Source organism: Chlorocebus sabaeus, chromosome 14, assembly GCF_047675955.1.
Source record: "Chlorocebus sabaeus isolate Y175 chromosome 14, mChlSab1.0.hap1, whole genome shotgun sequence".
Lineage (NCBI taxonomy): Eukaryota > Metazoa > Chordata > Mammalia > Primates > Cercopithecidae > Chlorocebus > Chlorocebus sabaeus.
The window spans coordinates 43,714,483-43,734,836 of NC_132917.1; the positions used below are offsets into that span (position 1 = coordinate 43,714,483).

The following is a 20,354-nucleotide window of genomic DNA, read 5'->3' on the forward strand; positions in this document are numbered from 1 at the left end:
CGTGTTAACTACCAATAACTAATTCAACAAGGATTACCCATGGCTGCTAAAACCAAGAACGGAAAAGTAATGGAAAAACAGGGTAGACACAGTCTCAAATTATCACCCCATAGTCTTCTTAGTAATTACAAACTGGATGAGGTGCCTCTGCAAGAGACATGTGGGAATCACCATCTTAACCAAGTGATCAAACTTAGGTGATGGCATCATTATTGCACACCTGCCTTTATATCTGTTGATGTGATACAATATAAGATGTGCCCATTACCTATGGAGTATTCTTGCTAAAAATGCTTAATCTGAGTCTCATCATGGGGAAAAACAAACATCAGAAAAATACAAAATGTGGAAGAGACATTCCAGCCTAGGCTCTTCAAAAAAAAAAAGCCAGAGTTATTAAAAAACAAACAAAAAAGGTAAGGAAATTGTTCTGAATTAAGATAATAAAGAGATGCAGCAATCAAATCCAATGCATCAATTTAATTGACTCCTCAGTTAAAAAGTGAAACATCTATAAAGGAAACTTGTTAAAGTGGGAAAATCTGAACATGGACTACATATATCAGATGGTGGTACAGTATTGTTAATTTTTAAAGAGTGATACTGATGTTGTGATTTTAGAGATGACTTTATTCTTAAGAGAAATATGCTGAAAGATCCAGTGTCATAATGTCTACAACTTCAAGTGGTTCAGCCAAAAAGAAAAAAACGTGTGTGTGTGTGTGTGTGTGTGTGTGTGTGTGTAGGTACTTTCTGTGAGACAAAGAGAGTATGAGAGAAAGCAAACATGGCAAAATATTAACAACTGGCAAATCTACACAGAGGGTAATATGGAGGATGGGTGCGGTGGCTCATGCCTATAATCCTAGCACTTTGGGAGGCCGAGGCAGGTGAATCGCCTGAGGTGAGGAGTTCGAGACCAACCTGGCCAACATGGTGAAACCCCACCTTTACTAAAAATATAAAACTTAGCCGGGCATTGTGGTGGGTACCTGTAGTCCCAGCTACTCAGGAGGCTGAGGCAGGAGAATCACCTGAACCCAGGAGGTGGAGGTTGCAGTGACCTGGGATCACACCACTGCATCACAGCCTGGGCGACAGAGCAAGATTCCGTCTCAAAAAAATAAATCAGATAAAAAAGGGTAGTACGGGAGTATTTCCTTTCACTATTCTTTCAGTTTTTCTTTATGTTTATTTTCAAAATAACAAAATTGGAAGGGCAAGGTCATTAACATTCTCTGAGCACACAGAAGGGGAGAATGATACTTTACTGAATAAAAGTCACCTTGTAATTAAATGCTCAAACAATAAGCTGAACATACATACGCAAATTTGTCTGTAACTCCAACTTGCCATTTTGAAACAGGACTTTCTTCCTGGAAACAGGATCTTTACCAAACCTGTGTGCATTTCTTGGAAAACATGATACAAAGCTGCCTAAATTTAATTCAATGACTTAAAAGGAAAAATTAAATAGGCAAAGGTTATTTCAGGTAAACTGAATGTACACTGAAAGATAAGAATAGTTGTATTTTTCCACATGCAGTAAGTCAAAAGGACAGGAGAATTCAGTCCATATTCAGGCAAGGAACACTTAAGTTGATCATCTTACCTCCTAAAGCCTAGCAGTAGGATACTTCTTATAGACTGCAGCGAGAGAGGCGATGTATTTGATTCCACTGCAAAAGAAAATGACCATCATTAAACCTCAGACCAAACAAATTAAAAAACCCTGCATTATCAAATTGAAAACCTTTTAATTTTCATTTTGGAAATTGTATTTAAAAAATAAAAAATGTTTTCATACAAAATTAATGCAGTAATATATATCTGCAATATAAGCTACCTTTTTAATGTATTTTAAATTTCATGAATATATACAACTAATTAATTTATAAATATCCTTTCCTATAAATGGCAATTACTAATATACCAGCAGACTCAGAGTCAGCCTGGTACACATACTGAGGCTGTATGCTGTTGGACATGGTGGCACCATGAAGAGAGAGACTGTAATACCCTACAGGACTTTTGTTCTTTAAAGACAGTAGATGAGAGGAAAAATTCTTTTCTCAGAGAGGTGTTGGGTTCTGTTGAACCACTCATACTTTCTCATTTCATTTTTCACTATGATCAAGGACCTGCACTCACACAAGAGTAACCACCTAAAGTAATAATAAAACAGGTCACACGTCTGTTATGTAATTGACTTATATTGATCTTTCACTTTTCTGAGTATTTGTTTGCTCTACTACTCATTTTGACATTTAACAGTCTACAACCTTGTATGTTTCAATGCTGACATTATAAGCCTGATTTGCCATTGTGTAGGAATCACATCTTACACTGACTCTTCACATAACCCTTGTCAAACTAGCAAGGGATGAGATCACAGTAGGCATTCCCTGAATTTATTTTTCCCTGCAATTGTATTAAAATGGAACCACGTTATATATAAGTAATTGAGTTAATCTTTTCACTATAACGGTAATGTGGCTATTGAATAGTACAAAAAGGATGGGATTAGAGAGGAATTCATAGTAGAAGCAAATTCTGAAGACAATAAATACATTTTAAGTGAAGGTTAAGATACCTGGTTTCATTAAAGAAAAATCCCATGGGAAAAGTCATGGTCCATTTTCAGTGTTCATCTCCCCAAAAGTAACAAATTAACCCACACACGTAAGGAGAATTGTTTTATATCAGCTGCTATATTCCTTGAACAAGGAGCCTAAGTTTCTCAGTGCTTTTACAGCATTTGAAAATCTAAGTCATTTTTAAAATGACCTGCACTGAGTCACTCAAGGAATTTTAAAGGGAACACAACCACATGCCTCTTAGCAACTTTGAATTTTATATGATCAAATTAATTTTCCATGCCTACAACCACAAGTGGGAAAACGTTCTCTACTGCTACAAAATGTAATCAAGATAATCCATTTACTCTTCTCTACTATCTGACATTTCCTGTGAGGTAGTAACCAGCAGTGCATTCCTAAGAGCTGCCTAAAGCACATACCAGCAATTATAGAACGAACAGCTCTTCAAAGACTTGGAAATCAAAGCTGGAGGGGAAGGCACTGACAGGAAAAGCTCAAATACTTGGCAAACTTCTTGGCATTTTTCTTTTTCAAATCTAATAAACAACCTCTTGAAAATTCATTTTTATACTATTCAAAATAGTATTCTACAGAATATAGTCAAGTTTTTATTCATTAAAAAGGTGACTAGAAACATCTCAGCTGGAAGGCTGCTGACAAAAAGCATCTAGTTTCCTTAGCAACAAACAAGCCTGAAAAAATCAAGAGGTTGACAACGAAGTGGAATGGATGATATGATAAAAGGAAAAGGCAGCTCTCGTGGCTCCATCTCGTGAGCCCAGATTCCTTTCTTGTCAGTATGGAAAATCTATGTATTATACAGAATGGAAGGCAAAATCAATACACTCAGATAGCAGCCAGCAATAATACTCAGTATTTGACTCAAATAACTACAACAGTCACCATTTTTCATACTGGACACTTTGCCTTTCCCTTACAATATTACAACAAATGTTTTAAGTGACATTCACAAGTAATACATACCAATAACCCGATTTGTATAAAGCTTCCACCTATACAATTTGAATATAACATTAATGAGAGCTTAACTGTTAACATTTTAGGGAGCTAAAAGTTAATGTATGTCTGTGTTTTGTTTGTAAATGACATATTTTTCAGAATATCTGAAAAACTGTCAAGCAACACCATGGACATGTTAAAAAATAAGGTCTCTTAAGAACGTCTTATTTATTAATTAAAAATAAAATGCAGGTCAGGCACAGTGGCTCATACCTGTAATCCCAGCACTTTGGGAGGCTGAGGCAGGTGGATCACTTGTGATCAGGAGTTCGCGACCAGCCTACCCAACAAGGTGAAACCCTGTCTCTACTAAAAATACAAAAAATTAGCTGGGCACGGTGGCACGTGCCTATAATCCCAGCTACTTGGGAGGCTGAGGCAGGAGAATCGCTTGAACCCAGGAGGCGGAGGATGCAGTGAGCCGAGTTTGCGCCACTGCATTCCAGCCTAAGTGACAGAGTGAGACTGTGTCTCACAAATAAATAAAATAAAATAAAGTGCAGTATGGTAAAAAGAACAAAGTTAAAGTCTGAACATCTTACTTCTGGTTCAAATCACTAACCTTGGGCAAATCATTTAACTTCTCTACGCCTTTAGTCATCTATCAATGGAGATAATTTTATTAACATGTGATAAGCATTATAAAGCACCCTAGCATTTAAAAATGTTTAGTAAACATTTGCTGTGTTTTTGTTAATGAAGACTAGAATTCTTTGTAATAGACGTTTGTTTAAAAAACACTTCAGAAACAATATCACATTTGATTTTCGCAACTCCCCCAAGTTGGGTAGTACTACCCTAAAATGTGAAGCAGAGAGGTTAGAAGACTTCTTCTAAATCACATAATCGGTGGCCAAATTATAAAGAATATCCACGTCTTCAGGGTCTCCAGTCCAGCCTTCAGTCTAACACCATATTACATAAAATATTCAATGTCCTTACAACATTAAAATTACTTACAAATTATCCACAAGTTCAGCTCATAAACCGTTTTATCAGTCTGGCTTTAATAAAACATATAAAACTTTCCTTGCTTTCATTGCATGAACCACCCTGCATGCCCTCAATAGTAACTAAATCTATCAAGTTTACTGCTAATGTTGTATACTTACAAAATGAATATACAAAGTCTAAGTTCCCATTTACTGCTTCGCTTCTCAATTCAGCTTGAGAAAACATATCACTATTAGACAGACATCCATTTTCCTGGAGATAAAGCATATATCAATGAGAATACATCTCAGCTAACAATATTTTGATATGTCAAAGTTCCTATTTTCCTGATTCTTCGAATCACCATATTCTCTGATTTTCTAGAAAAATACATAAGCTCAGAAATTGAATTTCAGCAAACATTTAAAGATGCCATTCCAACATTCCAAATTAAATGCTTATCTTCAAATACAGATGATCTGATGCCTTTAGAGGGCCTTACTTCTGGGATAAGTTTACTACTGAGGATACTAGAACAATTCTCCCATTCAAGACAAAACAAAAATTCAATGGATTAATCTAAAATATTCTGGGGCATACAGTTTGGCCAGGATCAAATTTAACTTAAGTCAGAGAGGCTCATCACTTGTCCCAACATCACTTGTTTAACAATTTAAATATATGAGTCAAAATTGAGCTCAAATACATTTATTGAATCATTTTATTATAGTATATTTAAAAAACCACCTAATCAGCAATAAGCAATGATAAAAAATAAATTATGGCATACCCATACAACAAAACAGCAAACATAAAATACATTTTGTGGAATTACATACTGTTATGAAAAGGTGTCAAATGAAAAAGACTTCATCATGAAACAAATATGAGAGAAATGTAATTTTCCTTTAGGTCTCTAATAGGCCAGAAACAGAGACTTTTAGGGGGAGTTTGAAACTAATGAAGCCAAAGAGAAGTATGTTTTTAAAAGGAAAATAAGAACGTTCTTTCTTTTTATTAAACTGTAGCCTCTGTCAAGTTAGGTGGGTAATAGGAACAGTATAATAAGCGTTGCTTGATAATATGAACAGTATACTTTTTTGCTAGAAGAGATTTCTCCAGCCTATTATACATCTGAAAGAATATACATGCTTAGCAATGACTATCTCAAGGAACTATGGACAGATTGTACAGACCTACCACTTAGTCGTATTCTCTAATTTATCAACAAACATTTATTATGTAATTTCTGAAAACTGATAAAAAAATGTACTTTTTAATGTACAGCTGAAGACAAAAGGCATTATCAGGCTGGGCACAGTGGCTCACACCTGTAATGCCAGCACTTTGGGAGGCCTAGGCAGGCTGATCACCTAAGATTAGGAGTTTGAGACCAGCCTGGCCAACATGGTGACATCCCATCTCTACTAAAAACACAAAAATTAGCCGGGTGTGGTGGTGGGTGCTTGTAATCCCAGCTACTTGGGAGGCTGAGGCAGAAGAATCACTTGAACCCGGTAGGCAGAGGAGGTTGCAGTGAGCCCAGATTGCACCACTGCACTCTAGCCTGGGCGACAGAGCGAGACTCTGCCTCAAAAAAAAAAAAAAAAAAAAGAAGAAGAAAAAAAGAAAAAAGAAAAAAAAGCAGATCAATACTGTGGGTTCTATTAAGCACTTAACAGACTAGTTGTTTTCAAGCCCGAAACACTCAATACTACTGAAATTCCAGCAATGAAGGTAAGACAGTTAAGACGAGAATGAAATGTAACCAAATTTGGGATAAGTTTCCAAATTAGATCTGCTGTTCCCTAAGTCACTAATGAGAATGCCAAAGCAGTAACCAAGAAGACACTGGATCTGGGGGCTATATTTCTGCAAAGAAAGAGAACATCTGAAAAAGTAACAATATGTGGGAAAGTTACTTAAAAAAATTTTTTAACAGTACAGTATGTATAGTACAGGCTCAACATACCCCACTAAGAACTTAGGGAAAGAGGTGAAGACACTGAAGATATAAACCCTAACACTTCAGAAGACTGTAATTATATAATTATTTTAATGAAAGAAATACTCTAACATTATTAGAAAAATCAAGGTATTATATGAATGACTGTATAGGAAACCTCTTTTAAACAACATGTTCCTTATTAAGTATTAGGTGCTCTGCCATCTTATTCCTAACTGCAAAGCACTTTTTGTTTTGTTTCTGTAACTCATATATTCAGCGCTAAGCATTCTGTTTTGAAAGTGGAAAATGCAGCCTTTGCTAATCCAATGCACTGTCCCAATCAACATCTTCATGTGCCTCTTTATCAACAGCTTGCCTACTCTGGTAGGGACCAGAAGTATTTGGTAGGAAAACAAAGGTTTGGAGTTTAAAAAAAAAAAAAAAAAAAAAAGAGAGAGAGAGAGAGAGAGACTAGTATATATACTATTAGTGCACACTTTCTGAAAATTAATAGGGAAGTGAAAAATAATATTCAAAAAGTGAAAACTGAAGCAGGGTACAGTGACATATGCCTATGATCCCAGCTACTCAGGAGGCTGAGACAGGACGATTGTTTAAGTCCAGAGTTCAAGACTAGCCTGGATAACATACTGAAACCCCTGTTTCTTTAATAAAATAAAATAAAATCTAATTTATAAATGAAAATTTCAGGTGCATTTCAGGGCGGGATCAGGAGTTAATATTGTTTTAATTTTTCCCAATACTGGCATATTGTCTTTTTAATACACAAGGAAAAGGCAGCTTTGTCTTTTTGAGTTTTGACACTATAAATGTTATACCAACTAATATTTTTTACAAAGCTTTAGAAAATTGCATGCGGGGCCGGGCGTGGTGGCTCACACCTATAATCCCAGCACTTGGAGAGGCCAAGGCAGGCGGATCACCCTGAGGTCAGGAGTTCGAGTCCAGCCTGACCAACATGAAGAAACCCTGTCTCTACTAAAAACAGAAAATTAGCCGGGCATGGTGGCGCATCCTGTAATCCCAGCTACTCGGGAGGCTGAGGCAGAAGAATTGCTTGAACCCAGGAGGCAGAGGTTGCAGTGAGCCCAGATTGTGCCATTGCACTCCCGCCTGGGCAACGAGAGTGAAACTCCGCCTCAAAATAAAAAGAAAATTGTATACAGGTTTGACCATTTTGAGTCCTCAGTTCAATGACACTTTTGTGTGTGACCACTAAACATTAAGGAGGAAAGACACTCTCTTCAATTATTAAATTAAAACCACACTTGTACTCACCTGCAAAATGGCACGTGCTGACTTTATACTATCGAAGCATGGAATCACATAATTTGCATATGTTTCCTGATCAGGATGTACTCCCAATTCTTGCATTACTTTCAGGACTTCAATTATACCTAACACATAAAATGTGGAAGCACAGAGATGAAGAACTTAGAACAAAGTAACGAAAGATCAGTAAGTTCAGTTCAATTATTTTCTGAATCATAATGTAAGAAAATTATTCAGCAACTCGTTTGTCTAAAAGGCAGAAAAGCAACAGAACTGTGAGATATAATGATAAAAAAATTAACTCCTCCTTTCTTCATCCCCCTCTGTGAAACAGTGAATTTCAAGAAAGTATCCTTGAAATTATAAGCATAAAGAAACATAAAACAATTAACCAATGTGTCCAACGTTTCCGGCACCCCAAAAGTGATTATAATACAACATTGCTATTACAGAGCAATGATGGACTTATACAAAAAAACTTGGCCAGAATAAATGCTGCAAAGAGAAGTGAGTGGTTTCAAAACATGTCTTCAATTAAGTACTTATGTAAAAAGTTCCCTAATTGTTACTAACTTCTGATTTCATATTTTACAATGTAAGAATGAAAAATAGCAATGTATTCTAATGTATTATTGTCTAACTGTATTTAAAACTAACTTAAAAATCTAGTAAGTTGTTTCCCCCATTTCCGACTCACAAAAATCTCTTTTAATAACTTCTTACAAATTAAGTCATTTCATGTTTTCAGAGCTACAGTGAGTTTCAAATAGATCCGGTTAATTCTAGACAACTGTCAGATTACTCAGGTATCACCTAATTTGACAGAGGCTACAGTTTAATAAAAAGAAAGAACATTCTTATTTTTCCTTTTAAAAACTTACTTATCTTCGGCTTCATTACTTTCACATTATTAAAACTCCCCCTAAAAGTCCCTGTTTCTGGCCTACTAGCGACCTAAAGAAAAATTACATTTCTATCAAATTTGCTACACGATGAACTCTAGTACAAATAATTGACAGTAAATTCCCACTAAGTACAGAAAGACACAGGTAAGTCTAATTACATTATAAATACCTGCACATTTCTTTTAGATAAAATTTAGATTATGTTAAAAAAAAAAAAAACTAGGTATAATTTTTTTAAAATTTAGGTTATGAATCAGAATATTTTAACTTTAAACAGTTCATCATATATAAAATTACCTAATACTGGCCTAAAAACAAACAAATAGACCATTGCAATAGAATAAAGAATCTAAAAATAAACCCACGCACATATAATCAATTAATTTTGACACAGGCACCAATAAATGGTGTTGGAGCTGCAGGCAGTGGTGCGCACCTATAGTTTCAGCTATTCAGGAGGCTGTTGCAGGACTGCTTGAGCCCAGGAGTTCAAGTCCAGCCTGGACAACATAGCAAGATCCTGTCTTTTTTTTGAGACAGAATATTGCTCGGTCACCCAAGCTGGAGTGCAGTGGTATGATCTCAGCTCACTATAACCTCCGCCTCCTGGGTTCAAGCAGTTCTCCTGCCTCAGCCTCCAGAGTAGCTGGGATTACAGGCACACGTCACCACACCCAGCTAGTTTTTGTATTTCTAGTAGAGATGGGGTTTCACCATCTTGGTCAGGCTGGTCTGGAACTCCTGACCTCATGATCCTAGAGATGAGGTTTCACCATGTTGGTCAGGCTGGTCTTCAATTCCTGACTTCGTGATCCACCCGCCTCGGCCTCCCAAAGTGTTGGGATTACAGGCATGAGACACCACACCCGGCCTGGACCCTTATCTTATACACTACACAAAAATCAACTCAAAATAGATTAAAGACTTAAACTTGAAACCATAAAACTCCTAGAAGAAAATACTGGTCTTGACAATGACTTTTTGGATTTGAGACCAAAGCGCAGACAACAAAAACAAAAACAGTGAAGTGGAACCACATGTAACTAAAAAGCTTCTGCATGGTAAAGGAAACAATAAAATGAAAAGGCGACCTATGGAATGGGAGAAAATATTCGCAAACCATGTATCTGATAAGGGGCTAATATCTAAAATACATAATAAGGAACTCAAACAATTCAATAGCAAAAAAAAAAAAAAAAAAGAAACCCCAAATATTTCAATTAACAAATGGGCAAAGGATCTGAATACACATTTTTCCAAAGACATAGAAACGGCCAACAGTCTTATGAAAAGATGCTCAACATTACTAATCATCAGGGAAATGCAAATTTAAGCCACAATGAAATAACACCTTATACCTGTCAGAATGGCTACTATCAAAGAGTCAAAAGCGATTACACAGTGGTGAGGATATACAGAAAGGGAACCCTGGTCTACTGCTGGTGGGAGAGTATGGAGATTCCAGAAAAACTTAAAAGTAGAATTACCAACAATCCCACTTCTGAGCATATGTACAAAGGAAATAAAATCATTATCTCGAAGAAACATTTGTTCATTCCAGCATTATTCACAGTACCCAAGATGTAGAAACATGCTGGCAACAGATAAAGAAAATGTGGCATATATACACACAGAGAATGGAAGATTATTCAGCCTTAAAAACAAAGAAAATCCTGTCATTTATAACAACATGAATGAACTTGAAGTACATGCTAAGTGAAATAAGCCAGACACAAAAAGACAAATACTATGTCATCTTACTTATATATGGAATCTTTAATTATTTATTTATTTTTTGAGACAGTCTCACACTGTCGCCCAGGCTGGAGTGCAGTGGCCCAATCTCGGCTCACTGCAAGCTCCACCTCCCGGGTTCACGCCATTTCCTGCCTCAGCCTCCCAAGTAGCTGGGACTACAGGCGCCCGCCACCATGCCCAGCTCATTTTTTGTATTTTCAGTAGAGACGGGGTTTCACCATGTTAGCCAGGATGGTCTCCATCTCCTGACCTCGTGTTCCTCCCACCTCGGCCTCCCAAAGTGCTGGGATTACAGGCGTGAGCCACTGCGTACCGCTTTTTTTTTTTTGAGATGGAGTCTCCCTCTGTCACCAGGCTGGAGTACAGTGGTGCAATCTCAGCTCACTGCAACCTCCAACTCCCGGGTTCTAGCAATTCTCCGGCCTCAGCCTCCCAAGTAGCTGGGATTACAGGCGCCCCGCCACCACACCTGGCTAATTTTTGTATTTTTAATAAAGATGGGATTTCACCATGTTGGCCAGGATGGTCTCGATCTCCTGACCTCAGGTGATCCGCCTGCCTTGACCTCCCAAAGTGCTGGGATTACAGGCGTGAGACACAGCGCCTGGCCTCTATGGAATCTATTTTTTAAAAAAAGTTGAACTGTTATGGGACTGGGGGGTGAGTGAAAAGGTATGGTGGTCAATAGGTATAAATTTTCAGTTATATGGTAAGTAAGTTCTGGACACAATGTACTGAATACTTGATTTTTGCTGAGAGAGATCTCAAGTGTTCTTGCCACAATATTTTTTTTTTTTTGAGACAGTTTCGCTCTTATTGCCCAAGCTGGAGTGCAACGGTGCGATCTCAACTCACAGCAACCTCCACCTCCCGGGTTCAAACGATTCTTCTGCCTCAGCCTCCTGAGTAGCTGGGACTACAGGCGCATGTCACCACGCCAAGTAATTTTTTTATTTTTACTAGAAACGGGGTTTCACCATGTTGGCCAGGCTGGTCTTAAACTCCTGACCTCGTGATCTGCCTGCCTCTGCCTCCCAAAGTGCTGGGATTACAGGCATGAGCCAACACACCCAGCCAATACAAAATTTTTAAAAAGATCACTAGCTCAACAAAAAAAAAAAAAAGAGAGAGAAGGGCTGGGCGCAGTGGCTCACACCTGTAATCCCAGCACTTTGGGAGCCCAAGGCAGGCGATCACCTGAGGTCAAGAGTTCGAGATCAGCATGGCCAACATGGCGAAACCACATCTCTACTAAAAATACAAAAATTAGCTGAGTGTGGTAGCACACGCCTGTAATCCCAGCTACTAGAGAGGCTGAAGCAGGAGAACTGCTTGAACCCAGGGGGTGGAGGTTGCAGTGAGCCAAGATCACACCACTGCACTTTAGCCTGGACGACAGAGCCTATGTAACCAGCTGAGGTGATGGATATGTTAGCTTGACTGTGGTAATGATTTCACAATGTACACATATATCAAAATGTAGCCAGGTGAGGTGGCTCATGCTTGTAATCTCAGCACTTTGGGAAGCCAAGGTGGGAGGACTGCTTAAGCCCAGGAATTTGAGACCAGCCTAGGCAACACAGGGAGACCCCTGTTTCTACCAAAAAAAATTTTTTAACTAGCCAGGCCTGGTAATATGTGCCTGTGGTCCCACTGAGGCTGAGGTAGGAAAATCTCGAGCCTGGGAGGTCAAGGCTGACAGTGTGAGACACTGTCTCCAAAAAGTCATGTTGTTTATCAGATAGATAGATGACAGATAGATAGATGATTGTTGATAGAAACATAGATATAGATTTAGCTACACAATTATTCATCATTCATACCTCAGTAAAGTTGGCTGGGAAGAATAAATAAATAACCTAATATCTTCAATCTTAGAGGTTTAAATGTATTATTCAAGATGTAAAAATAATGTTTTTAATTAGCCAGGCGTGGTGGCAGGCACCTATAATCCCAGCTACTGGGGAGGCTGAGGCAGGAGTATTGCTTGAACCTGGGAGGCAAACGTTACAGTGAGCCAGTATCATGCCACTACACTGCAGCCTGGGCAACAGAGTAAGACTCGGTCTCAAATAATAATAATAATAATAATATTAATAATAATAATAATGTTTTTAAAAATCCCTAAACAAAGCATGTGCTTACTGAAATATAAGAGAACATGCATATAGAGTTGGTCCACACTGTACACAGAGGCCTAACAATACTTGTAAGTGAAATTTAAACTATTTCTCTAATAATTCACTGGGTATCATTACTAACAACCTTAGTAACTACCACAAAAGATGGTAAATTCTATTGTGCTCTTTTTTATATGAAAAGATTACTAAGTACCTGACATGAAGACATAGCTAAGTTGCTTTTGAATTCCTAGTAATTGATTTGTGTTAATCTAATGTCCTCAGTGTTCTTTCTGACCAGTAATAATTGTTTCCAGGACAATTATTATTTACTTAAAGTAAACAGCTAAGTTGCTGGTGAGATACTCTGGTGAAGTGACAAAAAAAAAAGGCTTTGGACTTTAAAGACCCAACTCTCCCCCTTGGTGCTGGTACTTAATGGCAATGTAAATCTAAGCAAGTCACAGTACATGTCTGAGCCATAATTTCATAGCTTACACACTAGAAATGGAAATATGCCAGGAACTGTGCTTCTAGACACTTTTACACATATTGCTTTGCTAAATCTTTCTAACTACCATCCGTGGACTATGCAAGGCAGTATGTGTCAAGGCGCTTAATGAATAATTTTCTGACCTATAAGAGTCTATGCCAGGCCGGGCGCAGTGGCTCACGCCTGTAATCCCAGCACTTCGGGAGGCCGAGGCAGGTGGATCATAAGGTCAGGAGATCGAGACCAACCTGGCTAACAAGGTGAAACCCCGTCTCTACTAAAAACATAAAAAATTAGCCAGGTGTGGTGGCAGGCACCTATAGTCCCAGCTACTCGGGAGGCTGAGACAGGAGAATGGCGTGAATCCGGGAGGTGGAGCTTGCAGTGAGCGGAGCTTGCGCCACTGCACTCCAGCCTGGGCGACAGGGCGAGACACCGTCTCAAAAAAAAAAAAAAAAAAAAAAAAAGAGTCTATGCCTATTGAATGGATGGAAGTTCTAAGAACTGAAATATTATTCATAGGCATGGAAGAAGTTCTTGTGGTCTAAATTCTTAGGGCAAGATTGAGGACAATGGAACTCTAACATTCTGGAAAAAAAGAATTTCAATATTACCACTTGGCTTAGATCAGTATGTCAAACTCCAAGGTTTCAAAATCAGGGTGTGCGTGTGCCTCTCTATATAAAGAAAGCTGAAATGCCTTTAGAAATCAACTCATCAACTGAAACAAGCTAGAACCAGAAAGACAATACTGTCTCACTTATATGTGGAACAAAAACAGTCAAAAACTCACAGAAACAGAAAGTAGGACAGCAGTTGCCAGGGACTAGGGTGAGAGAGATATTGGTCAAAGGGCACGAACTTTCTGCTAATGAGATGAGTAAGTTCGAGGATCTAATGTACAGCATGGTGGCTACTGTTATTAATACTGTATTGTTTACTTGAAATTGGTAAAAGAACAGATTTTAAGTGTCTTCACCACACTCATGCACACAACAGGCCCACACATAAATGGTTAACTATGGGTGTTATATGTTTATGGTTGTTAATTAACTTGACTATGGTAATCAGGACAGGAGGTATGTGTACATAAAATCATTACATTGTATACCCTGAATATACACAGTTTGTGTCAATTTTTTAAAGTGGGGGAAAGAAAGCCAATGAATCTTCTAACAAAAGTATAAGGTAATTTCTCCAAGATCACAAGCAGAACTTGAAGAAGAAACCAAGTCTCTTAATTGCTGGCAGGTGCTTGTTATACTACAAAAAATGCTAAAGCCTACATGTTTTTCCTGGAATCAGAAGGAACTGGGATCAAGTCCTTGTTCTGCCACCAAAGAATGATTTTCAGTGGCTCCTGGCTGGCAATACAGGAATGATGTTAATAAAGCGACCCACTTAACTCTCAGGGTGGTCACTAAAATTAAAGGAAAAAATATGTGCAGAATCCTAAAACTACTAAATAACTGTGTGTGAGGCGTGTTTTTGTTTTTGTTTTGTTGTTTTTTGAGACAGCGTCTCACTCTGTCACCCAGGCTAGACTGCAGTGGCAGCGATCAAGGCTCAATGAAGCCCCAACCACCTAAGCTCTAGCAATCCTCCCACTCCAGCCTCCCAAGCAGCTAGGACTACAGGAGTATACCGCCTCACTCAGCTAATTTTTCTATTTTTTATAGAGACAAGATTTTGCCAAGTTGCCAAGGCTGGTCTCAAAATCCTGGGCTCAAATGATCCCCCTACCTCAGCCTCCCAAAGTGCTGGAATTACAGGCGTAAGCCACCACACCCAGCCTAAATAAATGTTAATAGTAGCAATAATGACTTAATTTTTTTTAGCTGTATCAAAATACTGCAATAATACATAATACTGAAAAGTGAAAAGTTTCAGTATTTCACAAGAGTGAAAAGTTTCTTGGATGATAGATTTTCCAATGTTTGAAAACTGGCCACCAAATTGACTGCAGCTACAAGATTCTTATTCTTATACGAAACCCTTCACCCCATCTTCTAAGCCTCAAACATGTTTCATTCTCTTAATTCTTCATTTTTCCAATAATATTTATCAGGAGGAGGAGAACATTTTGCTCATTTAGATTATCTATGTTGCTGGCACTTTTAACTTACATATCTTTCTAACTGAAACTAAAGCAGGCTCGAGAAAACCAGGGATCACACCTTCTGCTCAGGTAAGTTCAATCACTCCCTCAGGCAGCCTGAGGGAGCAGACAAAGAAAGATATTCTGTTCAGTAACCATAGTCAGATGGGAAGAGAGAAGCACTTACCAATAAGAAGGAAAACAGTGACTGATCTATCTAAATAAATTCTAATAAAAAATACAATTCACATTTCTTTTCAAAATAAAAAGATTAAAATAATCTTATATTAACTTATAGATTCCAAACCTCTGTGAACTTAGAAAATCTAAACTAAGACTAAATAATCTAATAAAAATATTTCAATACAGTCATGAGAAAGTTTATCAATCTAGAGGAAAGTCTCCATTTAAAAAGTTTTATGAGAATTATAACAGCTCACAAACTATCAGGAATGATACATGATTTGACTGAATAGCTTTCACTGACTGTGACTGTTTCACTCTACAGGATTTTACACTCTACCCAAGGCACTCACTTTATTAGGAGGCAACTGCTTCCTCTTTGAAAAGTTCCGCCAAGAGTGGTGGCTCACGCCTATAATCCTAGCATTTTGGGAGGCCAAGGCGGGTGGATCATATGAGGTCAGGAGTTGGAGACCAGCCTGGCCAATATGGTGAAACCACATCTCTACTAAAAACACAAAATATTAGCTGGGTGCGGTGGCGCATGCCTGCAATCCCAGCTACTCAGGAGGCTGAGGCAGGAGAATCACTTGAACCTGGGAGGTGGAGGTTGCAGTGAGCCAAGGTAGTGCCACTGTACTCCAGCCTGGGCAACAAGAGTGAAACTCTGTCTCAAAAATAAGTTGCTTCTATTCAGCCACTTCACTCAACTGGCATTTGGGCTTTCTGATCAGCCCTTCTTTATGTATTTTACTCCTTTCACATTCTTATTTTTATGTTTTCTAAATACACCCAGGGATATAGATCCAAATTCATTCTAGGTTATTTCCTGAAAGTCAGGCCAACTGGCTAGAGATGCATTATTCTAAGTGATAACTTTTCACTTGTGCCACAGAGATAAATGCTAGTAAGATAAGCCATGAGGAAGTAATTATAAATATCTTTCTTGGAGGTTGGTGATGGCTAAATCTGCAGCCAGAAAAATTCAACAGAAACTTGATTATATAGGGCACATGCCCTCAGGACCTCCTGAGGCTGTGTCACAGGAAAAAAAAAAAAAAGAAAGGAAGAAAGAAAAAAAATATATGTTTTTTTAAAAAAAGAAACTTGATTATCCTATTGTTGAAAACTCTTGGTTCCACTTTATCTGATCCCCAAATATCTTTCTTTGATTTTCTGAAGAGTTTTATTTATTCCTTAGGAAACATGGCACAGCCTCCATCGCTGCAGTCACTTTCTTCTTTGGTTTCTACCATTTTATATATGACCTTCACTGGACAAAAAACAAGTTCATTGCACTAATAAGAATGTTACTTTCTTACCTTACACTAAAGAAACTATAAAGAATACATACAGTCATTTCCCTGTTACATAAAAGTAGACTGCAGAATATATACTTTACTATCTTACAGGACCTTCTACAAAGGAGAATATATTGTTACATATTGTTTTTAAAAATTATAAAACTGACAACCTCTTGCACTCTCAGAACACAGAGAACATAAAAGCATAAACTTTTATATTTTTTCAGACAAAACCTTCATCAATTAAAAAATTCACTATCTCTTTTAGCAACGTTCCTTGTGTAAAAACTGGCAACTAATTTTTAAACAGTAGCTAAGAATTTTTAGAAAATAAACACAGTATAAAACTTACAAAAATTGAATATGGAAGGGTTATAGTATAAAAAAGGATATTTTAAAAGAAGGACAGAAATCCTCTGTTCTAATCCCAGCCTAAAGACAGCTAGATGTGGAAGCTAAGGTCAGTCACTGAATGTCTATGTGGCCTTCAGTTCCTTCCTTCATGTAACGTGAGCTTTCAATACGGCACACCTTTAAAATCTAAATTCTGAGATTCTAAGAAAAGACGGATTTGAGATAAAGCCCATTTTCTACTATTTCAACTGCTACAACCATAGAAAGAAACTACCTAGCTCTTTTATGTTTACTAAGTAGTAAAAATGTAGTAACCAATTCAACTGTGACATGGTTGCAAAAGGAGATTAACCTGATGAACAAACATTTCAACTGGTACCAAAAGAATTTTCATACTTGTGTAAAGGTGGACAATACCAACATGCCCAAAGAGTTTGATGGAATGATGTAAACTTTCTGTGGTTCCAAAACACCGGGTGATAGGTTACCTTTTGGAGCTTTCAGACTGGAGGATATACAAAGAGTTAATCAAACTAGCATATTGTTTTCACAGAAATTTTTCTAAAAAGGATTTAGAGACTTTTATAGCCAGAAACAATTAGGGAATACTTGTTTCACTATTTCCTTTAAACCAGAAGACGGCTGTATATTTAAAATAAAATTGCAATATGAAAGTCTGCTAAAAGCACTTTTTTTGTTGTTTGTGCATTTTGTTTGTCACCCAATGTCACACTAACAATTCTGCATCTCATTCCAAAGCACATTATACTTAGAGATAAAATGAAAAAGACCATTTTTTGTTTCCCCAAGGGGAAAGTACTTCTGTTAAAAGCATCTTTTTATGAGACTATTCTTTCTGAATTACCAATAATGCAAACCAAAGAATTAGATACTGTACTCTAAAATTTAATATTTGTTCAATTCTTATTCATATCCTATAGACATCCCATGTGTACAAGGGAAAAGTATGATAAATGCTTAAACGTACTTAAGAACCTGAAAGATTGAACATTTTTGTCCTTCAATCAGCAGGCTGTCAGGTCATGAGTACTCATTTTACAATAAAAGTTTTCCTGCCTTTCCTATTATTCTAACTAAGCTCAGTTAAAAAGAAATAGATTGGCCCACAAAGAAAATGGCCACACTTTTTGTTTTCATGAACCTGATTGTATATACAACTTTATCTTTATTAAAGGTAGACAATCTGATTTCAAATACTATATATAAAATCAAGAACTAAAGAGTTTTTTTAAGAACTTGAAAGTAATGAACTGCTTAGAACTACATTCGTAAGTTTGAATATCAGGATCAGAGATGAAATAAGAAATGAAATTAATGAAATTCGGATGAAAGAAATCCATCATGTTTTGTTTTTTTAAATGCTTACACATAATACCGCATGGCGACTTAAAACAATTCCGTTTTCTCATAATACTCAGGAATAAGTATGCTTTTCCAAAGAATCCAATTAGATGTGCGTGCAAACTGTCATACTGGGAACCATTACAAACCAGTAAAAAGCACAATCTAACCTTGAACATTTTTTTCCTTCTGATGTCCAACTAGCAATGGCCAGAAATAGTGAGTTCTGATAGGAAAACCTTCCTCCTTCACAGCCTTCATTAGGGCTTTTGCCAAATCTGAAAGAGATATCATAAAATATCACAAAGCTACCTCAGCAAAACTTCCTTACGTTGGCTTTAACTTTAAGAATGTAGTACCAGTTTTTTGGGCAAGTAAAGCACAATGGAGGGTGAACTGCAGAGGAAAGGAGTGCATCTGGATTTCCTTTAACTTCTTACAGTAGTCTGTTAGCTTCTCCACAGGCTGTAGGAAAAAAGTCACCACATTAGCTGGATTGGCAAACATCTTACCGTTTGAACTGCTGCAAATATTCTATCACTTCTGAGATGAGCAGTTTAAATCCCACATCCTCTTTCTACCCAAAAATCTTGCAACACAAGAACAAGGTTGTTATAATGTTCACAACTGGTCTAATCTCATAAATATTCCTATATTTTAAAGAATCTTATTTCACTGCCAATTATATTGTCTACAAAGTAAAAGTGGACAGAATACCGTATTCATAGTCACACAGTGTCGTAAAAAGAAACTGCCAAAGTCACTTATGCCATCTTCCTTTGATATAGGGCATGCTAGTAAAATTTGCAAAGCTATATCTTCCAATTTTTCAGTGACTAAAAGTAAAATGAGGTTCATTGCATCTGGGAAGAAAACAAAGACATCTTTTGTTAGTAAACTGAACAATATTTTTACACTGCAAACAATGTTCCGATACTAAAGACAAAATAAGAATTGCAAACATCAAAAGCATATATCTGCCTAAATAACAATAAAACACTTGCAAATCACATCATCCCCATGTATTCATTAACTCATGTTTTTGGGCTTATTTAACTGACTTAAGAGTTCTATGTTCAACTCCCACAATGCCCATTGTTAGAAAATGTCCTTTCCATCATATAAGAACAGCAATTCAGATTTTTATAAAAATCATGTAAGCAGATTTTTTAAAAACTACCTGGAATATATCTTCTTTCACATGTAACTTTTTCCAAAATTTCTGAGACATACTGAGGATACCCAGCTTTACTGAAGCTAAAAATAATTTGGAATAAATCACGGTCCATAAGGTGAAGCTCGGACTTTTCCACCTTCTCCAGAGTCTATAGAGAGTTCCAGAAATTAGAAGACCAAGTTAGAGTGTTTTTATTTAGGTATTAAAGTTAAATAAATTAAAATATCCAGATTCAAAACAGTAGGGAAAAACACCACCTAAAGCTTTAGGACTTCTTTTAAAACATAGGAAATACTCGGCCGGGTGTGGTGGTTCACGCTTGTAATCCCAGCACTTTGGAAGGCCGAGGAAGGTGGATCACGAAGTCAGGAGATGGAGACCACGGTGAAACCCTTTCTCTACTAAAAATACAAAAAATTGGCCAGGCCTGGTGGCGGGTGCCTGGAGTCCCAGCTACTCGGAGAGGCTGAGGCAGGAGAATGGCGTGAACCTGTGAGGCGGAGCTTGCAGTGAGCCGAGATTGCGGAGCTTGCAGTGAGCCGAGATTGCGCCACTGCACTCCAGCCTGGGCGACAGAGCAAGACTCCATCTCAAAAAAAATAAAAACAAAAATAAATAAAAAGGAAATACTCTACTTCAACAGTAACTGTTATATTATCAGCACCAAGATACTGAACTAAAATAATTCTCCATAAATACTACTCTCTGCAAGGAAACATCTTTGAAAACAGGTATAAACTACACTTTGCTGCCTCACATAAAACATAACACAAGTTTTTACAAATGATTTTAAAGTATGTTTATTT

The 20,354-nt window shown here is 37.4% G+C and overlaps 1 protein-coding gene across 1 annotated transcript in view; it reads right to left on the reverse strand.

Moving 5' to 3' along the window:
- LRPPRC (leucine rich pentatricopeptide repeat containing) overlaps positions 1-20,354 on the reverse strand; it is a 115,866-nt gene that overhangs the window by 73,727 nt on the left and 21,785 nt on the right. The window contains exons 8-14 of the mRNA XM_007970785.3: positions 19,552-19,696; positions 19,089-19,234; positions 18,731-18,836; positions 18,542-18,649; positions 7,801-7,919; positions 4,733-4,826; positions 1,613-1,679 (exon numbers count right to left, since the gene is read on the reverse strand). Of these exons, the coding sequence (XP_007968976.2) occupies positions 1,613-1,679; positions 4,733-4,826; positions 7,801-7,919; positions 18,542-18,649; positions 18,731-18,836; positions 19,089-19,234; positions 19,552-19,696 (785 nt within the window). The remainder of the gene's footprint in view (positions 1-1,612; positions 1,680-4,732; positions 4,827-7,800; positions 7,920-18,541; positions 18,650-18,730; positions 18,837-19,088; positions 19,235-19,551; positions 19,697-20,354) is intronic.